Source organism: Triticum urartu, chromosome 7, assembly GCF_003073215.2.
Source record: "Triticum urartu cultivar G1812 chromosome 7, Tu2.1, whole genome shotgun sequence".
NCBI classification, from domain to species: Eukaryota; Viridiplantae; Streptophyta; class Magnoliopsida; order Poales; family Poaceae; genus Triticum; species Triticum urartu.
In genome coordinates this window covers 261,483,287-261,490,888 of record NC_053028.1, presented here as the reverse complement: position 1 = coordinate 261,490,888, position 7,602 = coordinate 261,483,287, and the positions used below count along the sequence as shown (strand labels likewise).

Genomic DNA, 7,602 nt, shown 5'->3' with positions numbered 1-7,602 from the left:
ATGGAGTTGATGGCATGCGCAAGGGGATCAAGAACGGAGTTACAAGTGATGATTTCAGGACTTTGAAGCCGCCATAAGGAGTGCATGAAGCCTTGGACGAAATATACAAGATGCCACTTCATAATATTCGTCCATAGGCTATTCTAGGTGCTGCGTCATCTTATTAATGGGCCAGGCCCATGTAATTTCGAAATACTTAAGTATAGGCTATTTTTAGAGTCCGTATGTGTGGGGAAATAAGAGTTAGGGTTGGTTTCGAACCCCACCCTCAAGGGCCACGAAATTCCCCCCTCTTTCTCCATATATACAGCCCTTAGGGCATCGTTTAGACTTTGGGTTTTGTTTAGATTAAAAGTTCGCCATAGCTGCAACTTTGCGTACTTCGTTTGTGTCCAACGACTAGACCAAGACGTCACAGAACCCCACCTTGATCAATAAAGCTTTCATCTTATATTCGCAATATCCCGATTGCAATCTCAGTTTCTTGCTTGTTCTTCGTTTGTTCGCAGGAAACAGACCCTCGTGGTCAGGTTGATCGTGCTCCGGCGTGGTCAATAACCCTCGGAAGTTGGTTTAGCGATTGCTAAGGCGCGACGTCTCGCACGTTCGTAGTCGGATCGTCAAGGTCGACTTCCACAGAAAACGATAGCCACCATCTCATCGAAACATCGGAACACCTTAGCCTCTATCAGCTACCATTGTCTTTTGATCAATTCTCTCAAAATACTACCTCCGTCCGGGATTAAAAAGCCCTTGAGCCATGAAACCAAGACACCGTGTAGCTTTTGATTGAATTTTTACCCCGTTGCATCGCACGGGCCATTTTCCTAGTAAAGATAAAATATATATATTTTGATGAGAAAGAGATACTACTTTATATTTATCTTTTGATGAGAAGGAGGGAGTACGTACTAGTAGTAATTCAACGGCATCCGTGGAATCGGTACAAGTGTAGTAGGCAGCACTGAACCCCGAAGGAGCACGGAACTGTATGTATCGTGCATCGCAAGCCTCTCACCGTCCCAGACTGAGACCCAGCCGGACACGTTTCTGCCGCCGCGAGCCGCACGTGGCCGCGGATCCCGACATCGTCACCGCCGTATAGGGCCCGCTCAGCCCAGGGCAGGGCAGATCTCCCGCCATCTCCGTCGCGCCTCTCCCGCCAAAACCCCGCGCGGGCCCACCGCGCAGCCGCCGCACCGGACATAAAAATCCTCTCTTTTGGCGCGCACTCCCACCTCTTTTCCCCTGCCCTGCCCTGCCTCCCACACCCTTCTCCGCCACGCCGCCCCACCGCAACAACCCTACTCTCCTCGCCGCAGCCGCTCGCCGGAGTCCATAGCCTCCAGATTTCGTCCGTCCCCGGAGGTTATACTCCTACTGGGGGAGGCAGCGTATGGACGGAGCAGACGCGCCGCAGCCCGCGAGGTCGGGGTCGGGGGTCACGGCGTGCTCCACGTCCACGGCCCCCGCGAGGATGAACGGCGGCGCCAACGCCAACAACAACGCCGCCGCCGCAATGGAGGAGCGCTTCGCTGATGTCTGCAAGGTACGGGGCCCAGTCAATCCACCCCTGCCTTCTTTCCCCTTCTCGGACCAGGGGTTCAGTTCTTTGTGCCGATCTGTTCCTACTTTCCCCGCTTAGATTAGATTGTCTCCGTCAAGATTCAACAAGAAATCATGGCGGGCGTTGCGCCATTCTCAAATTTCGCGGTCTCGACCCCATCTTCTCCCGTTCTATATGCTGGATTCGATTCCCGCTTATCTTTTTCATGTACGATTGGTTGGGGGGAAATTTGCCATCTTTTTTGCCCCCATGCTCCAGATCCTTGGGATTCTGCGCTCTCGTCCCCTTGGATTAGATTGTCTTCTCCCCCCTTCAGATTCTTCTGCGGGTTCGGTGTGATTTTGCGCTTACCGCTTTCAAATCCTCTGGCGGCGGTGCTATTTCGTGATTATCTTGGCGACATCTTTTTGGGGCGAATGATTTTCTGGCGGCTAATTTCTGTGACCTGTGGTTAACCCCTCCAAATCTTAGAAAAAATCACCCTTTACTGTTAATTTGTACTCCGTACTACTATCTCCTGTACTGGAACTTGTGTGTTTTATCCGTAGCCATAGACATTTACCTGCAGGCAGAGCGTATTAAGTTGTTTATTCCGCCTGATCTTTGACCATGATTTAGGGCAGGCGACAAGCTTCCATCTTGTGGGCTATTTCCATGTCTGAGTTTTTGTTCATTATCTAATCCTGCCGACTACTCTATTTGCCGGCGAACAGAGGAAGCTAGTGCTCGACGAGAGCACGACGAGGCAGGCGATGCAGCTGTTTAAGGAGACCAAGATCATCCTCCTGTCCAGCATGTCATCCTTGGGTAGTGGATCGGTAAATCTCGGCGTCTTCATCCGCAAACCATGTCATGTTCTGATGTACAGCAGCAGCTAAAATTTGTGTTTCTTGTGCTTAATAGCCCGAGGAGATTGAGAGGTCCTGGTGCGCTTGTGTCCTTTACTGCGTGTCAAAGCTCGGCAACGCAGGGAAGGCCAAGGAAGACCGTGGCATCACGCTGCGCCAGATTTTGAGGGCATTCGATCTCAAGTGAGACTGCAGTTTTTCTTCTAACCAAGTTCTCAGTTAATTGCTTTAGCTAGTCTGTTTCTCATCTCTGTGGATGCTCTGCAGGATTGTTGATTTTTTCAAGGAGATGCCTCAGTTCTGCATAAAGGTTGGATTCATTCTGACTGGTCTCTATGGTTCAGATTGGGAGAAGAGGCTTGAGGTAATTTAATTATGCACACACAAATGGCTTATCCCCTGGTTTGAGAACTGAAACACATATTATGTGTTCATCCCTTGCTGATTAATGCCATTTATTTGTTTTGTGTTCAGTTACAGGAGCTGCAGGCCAATCTTGTCCATTTATGCTCCCTAGGCCGGTAAGTTCCTCTGCATGTAACCTAAAATGCCCACATGGCAACTCTGTTCACTGAATCTTAGCTCATTTGCTGCTGCACTCATCGCTCTTTTTTGTAGTTTTTTCCTGGTCTTGAGCATTTATGAACTAGTATTGTGTTTGACAAGCGGCAGCGATGTTTCTCTTGTTCAGGCATTACAGGCGCGCGTACCAGGAGCTATTCCTCTTAAACGATGGCAAACCTGCAAATAATTCTTCAGACCTAAATGTGCAACAAGCTTCTGAATATTATGACTTTGGATGGTTACTCTTCTTAGTTCTGAGAAACCAAGCATCAAGCGCCGTGAAGAATCTTTTAACATCCACAACTGAGTTGGTTTCTGTGTTGGTAAGGACTCCCTACTATGATCTATCTCACACGTGTCGCCTGATCTTCTCTTCATATGCAACAAGACAAAATGTCCTTGTATGATATTTGTCTAACTTGTAAACACTGAATACTTATTGCTTGCAGGCTGTGCTTATTATTCATATCCCTGTGCGGTTAAGGAACTTCAGCATCGAGGATTCGTCCTGCTTTGGTAATGATTCCCTCTTTGTTTTGACTATTTTCATGCTCAGCTTGTTTGGCAGCTACATCCTTTTTATCTGAAAAGGAGGTTAAACCCTAGCCTCTGCATCGATTGGTGCACACAGCCATTGGCAGTTACAGCTTTAAACTGATGGATGCTGTTTATATTGATTTGAATCAGCTAAGAAGTCAGATAAGGGAGTCAATCTTATTGCATCCCTCTGTGAAAGATATCTTACCTCAGAAGATGAGTTGAGCAAAGCACTGCAGAAGACAAACATTCTCATAAAGGATATTTTAAAAAAGAAACCATGCTCGGATGTTTCAGAGTGCCAGCAGGGCAGTTTATCGTTTATTGATCCAGGTATGAGTCTGGGCTGCAAACAGAAGTTCTTAAAGTTTTGACTCTATGTTTGTCTTTCATGAATTTTTTGTTGGCCAATGTCACAGCTACTTTTTTCTTTGATGCAGAGGGCTTGACGTTTTTCAAGAATTTTCTTGAGGAAGATTCATTGAAATCAAGTTTGCAGGTCCTGGAAAAGGAATATGTGAATGGACTTGATACAAAGGGAGAACTAGATGCACGGATGTTTGCTAATGATGAGGACAGTTTGCTTGGCAGTGGAAGTCTGTCAGGAGGTGCCCTTAAATTGCCAGGCACAAAGGTAATTACTAATGAGCCTATGCCCATCCTACATTCTTCCATAGCTCAAAAGCTTTGATCTTTACTAACCTAATTATCTGTGATCTTGCAGAGAAAGTATGATGATGTTATGGCCTCACCTACCAAATCAACAGCAAGTCGAGCCCCAATGTCTCCTCCACGTTTCTGTCCGTCACCTAATGGAAATAGCTTCTGCAACTCAAAGATGGCTCCTTTCACCCCAGTGAGCACAGCCATGACAACTGCCAAGTGGCTTCGAAGTACAATATCGCCTCTCCCTTCCAAACCTTCTGGGGAGTTGCTGCGCTTCTTCTCTGCATGTGATAAGGATGTAACAGATGACATCACATGCAGAGCTGCCATTATACTTGGAGCCATATTCACAGGCAGTTCTTTTGGTGAGCGTATGTGTACTAGTTTGCGAAACACAAGCGGGATGGATGCTATCTGGACAGAGCAAAGGAAAATGGAAGCTCTTAAGCTGTACTATAGAGTTCTGGAGTCAATGTGCAGAGCAGAGTCACAGATCTTGAGTGGGAGCAATCTTACGTCACTTCTGTCTAATGAGCGATTCCATCGTTGTATGATTGCCTGTTCTGCTGAGTTAGTTCTGGCCACTCACAAGACAGTCACAATGATGTTCCCAGCTGTGCTGGAGAAAACTGGCATAACAGCTTTTGATTTGAGCAAAGTCATAGAGAGCTTTGTCAGACATGAAGATTCACTGCCGCGAGAGTTGAAGCGTCATTTGAATTCACTTGAGGAGCGACTTCTGGAAAGCATGGCATGGGAGAAAGGCTCCTCAATGTACAATTCCTTAATTGTTGCTAGACCTACATTGTCTGCAGAAATAAACCGGCTAGGTTTACTGGCTGAACCAATGCCTTCGCTTGATGCTATTGCGGTGCATCATGATATTTCACTGGGTGGCCTTCCACCTCTCCCATTTCACAAGCAACCAGGTAGCAGTTTTGGGAAGTCACCACTAACATATGCCTGTTATATCATGTTTTCGAATCTGTGCTGCCAATTGAGTAGCATTTTTAGGGCTTTCCCACTTGGTATATGAAGTTACTAAACTTCCTGTGTGTCAATGATATTTTCTGTAGATAAAGATGAAGTTAGATCGCCCAAAAGAGCATGTACTGAAAGGAGAAATGTGCTGGTGGACAACTCATTTAGATCACCAGTAAAGGATGCCATCAAATCAAAGTTTCTACCTCCTCTTCAGTCGGCGTTTGCAAGGTTTGACATTTCTTCCTGATTCCTGTGTGAACTCTTCAGGTTAGCGAGGCGAGATGCTAAACTGAAACTTTGCCTTCTGTGTTCTTAATTGCAGCCCAACAAGACCTAATCCAGCAGCAGGAGGAGAAACATGCGCAGAGACAGGAATAGGTGTATTCTTGAGCAAGGTGGGTGTTTGTTTTTGATGCAATGTAATGTGATGCACTAAAATGCTTGCTGATCATACTGTACCCTTTTTGCCCCCCTGCAGATAACAAAACTTGCAGCCATTAGAATCAAATGTCTCTGTGAAAGATTGCAACTTAGTCAGCAAATTCTGGAGCGAGTATACTCCCTTGTCCAGCAAATTATCAGCCAACAAACCGCTCTTTTTTTCAACAGGCACATTGACCAGATCATACTGTGCTGCATATATGGAGTTGCAAAGGTATGTTTAATTTATCACTGTCCTTGGAAAACCTTCAGATAAAGGCCTTGCTTGCTACAATTAATTTACTGTTCATATATATTTTTTCACAGATATCTCAACTAGCCCTTACCTTCAAGGAGATTATTTTCAGCTACAGAAAACAGTCTCAATGCAAGCCACAGGTTTTCCGTAGTGTTTATGTTAATTGGCCATCGAGGAGCCGCAGCGGGGTAAAACCTCACATTGTTTTAATTGTTCAAGGGATTTTTTCCCCGGTTTTCAATTGGCTGGTATTCTGAAGGGAGTATCTGATAAACTGTTTTCATGACAGAAAATAGGAGAGGATCATGTTGATATCATCACTTTCTACAACGAAGTATTTATTCCTACCGTCAAGCCTTTGTTGGTGGATCTTGGACCTGGTACCAGTCCAAACAGAAACAATGAGCCAAAAAGTGGTGGCGATGGTATGCATCGATTAACTGAAAATAAGCAAGATTGTTCAAATGCTGGATTTGCAAATGATTTTTCTGAAGTGTTTGTTTTTTTGTCACATCGGCAGCCTCATTTCCAGAATCTCCTCGGCTGTCTAGGTTTCCGAACCTTCCTGACATGTCTCCAAAGAAAGTTTCTGCCACTCATAATGTATATGTCTCCCCGCTACGATCGTCAAAGGTGAATAGTTTTGTGAAGTTTCTATGCTTTATTTAGCATCATCCTGGTCATGTGTGACTCTAAATTGTTGCACTAGTCCTTGATCAATGTTGCTGACTGATAAAATTGATCATTTCAGATGGACACCCTGCTTTCGCCGAGCTCCAAGAGCTATTACGCGTGTGTCGGGGAGAGCACCCATGCATTTCAGAGCCCCTCCAAGGATCTGAATGCGATTAACACCCGCCTAAACAGGTAAAAGCCAGAGTCTGGAAATTGTCCTCGTTCGACTGTCAAGAAGCAAATCATGAGAACACTTGCAATTTGTGCAGCGGGAAGAAAGTTAACGGAAGGCTCAACTTCGACGTGGTGAGCGATCTGGTGGTGGCCAGAAGCCTGAGCGACCAGAACGGCAGCTCCGCTGCTGCGATGGCGGTCTTTGGCACCAAGACGCCGGTAAAGGGCGAGCAGCAGGACCCTTAGCTTGGTCGTGCGGCGTAGCCATCACGACCTATTGATACAAATGCTAATCTGTTAGGTGTGAGCCCGATCTAGTAGTGTTAGATGTTTTAGTCTCTGATATGTGTTCCCTGACATGGGGAGCCACTCTGTGTGAGCAGCTCTTTACTCTTGTGATATATAAAAAGAAGGGCTGCCCTGAGAGAGAGGGACCCGCTAACCTGTGCCGCGTGGATTCTGATTTTTGTTCCTCTTGGTCGGGAGGGTTTTTAATGCTAATGTTAGCGATAAGTAGTAGTACTATTTCCGTATGTAAATGTAAGATGTTTCGACGGTTTAAATTGAACTGTCAAAACGTCCTATGTTGGTGAACAGAGGGTGTAACAATTTTGTAAATGAGACCTACCTTTTCTTTCTTTCTTTGTTTGCTTGTTTGTTTGGAAGCTACTAACTTGTCTATTTTGGCTATTCTGTGTGTCATGGTCTAACCACTATTGCTGATGAATGATAATGTAGAAGACTTGTTCCAAATATTTTTCAGCGTGTCATGCACATACTAGTATTGTCGAATGATGTTGATAGAAACCCAGGCCAACTGGAAATCTAACACTTTGGTCGTATAAACGCACATTTATAGTACAACCTTTGCTATCATGTCTCCTTAGCGATAAGATGTACAATTGCCA

General features: G+C 45.5%; 1 protein-coding gene across 2 annotated transcripts; it reads left to right on the top strand.

Annotated features, from left to right (window-relative positions):
* Window positions 1–1,227: 1,227 nt before the first annotated feature.
* LOC125519793 (retinoblastoma-related protein 1) lies at window positions 1,228–7,332 on the top strand. Of its 2 annotated transcripts, none has more exons than XM_048684561.1 (18): window positions 1,228–1,549; window positions 2,281–2,385; window positions 2,471–2,598; window positions 2,683–2,779; window positions 2,890–2,936; window positions 3,107–3,302; window positions 3,429–3,495; window positions 3,667–3,849; window positions 3,957–4,150; window positions 4,241–5,111; window positions 5,259–5,394; window positions 5,489–5,561; window positions 5,645–5,821; window positions 5,914–6,033; window positions 6,135–6,270; window positions 6,363–6,478; window positions 6,597–6,712; window positions 6,790–7,332. In XM_048684561.1, exons 1-18 carry the CDS (start codon window positions 1,397–1,399, stop codon window positions 6,938–6,940), a joined length of 3,066 nt encoding a protein of 1,021 aa, XP_048540518.1. In that variant the 5' UTR covers window positions 1,228–1,396; the 3' UTR covers window positions 6,941–7,332. The 2 variants fall into 2 exon arrangements, with proteins under 2 accessions (XP_048540518.1, XP_048540519.1); XM_048684562.1 differs by having other exon boundaries at window positions 1,229–1,549; window positions 6,366–6,478.
* The last annotated feature ends 270 nt before the right edge of the window (window positions 7,333–7,602 follow it).

What these genes read in the sequence shown, in the direction of transcription:
- LOC125519793 (XM_048684561.1), top strand. Translation starts at nt 1,397, where the DNA reads ATGGACGGAGCAGACGCGCCGCAGCCCGCGAGGTCGGGGTCGGGGGTC. An exon ending in TTAAATTGCCAGGCACAAAG is followed by an intron (nt 4,151 to 4,240) that starts GTAATTACTAAT and finishes GTGATCTTGCAG; the next exon opens with AGAAAGTATGATGATGTTAT. An exon ending in ATTAACACCCGCCTAAACAG is followed by an intron (nt 6,713 to 6,789) that starts GTAAAAGCCAGA and finishes CAATTTGTGCAG; the next exon opens with CGGGAAGAAAGTTAACGGAA.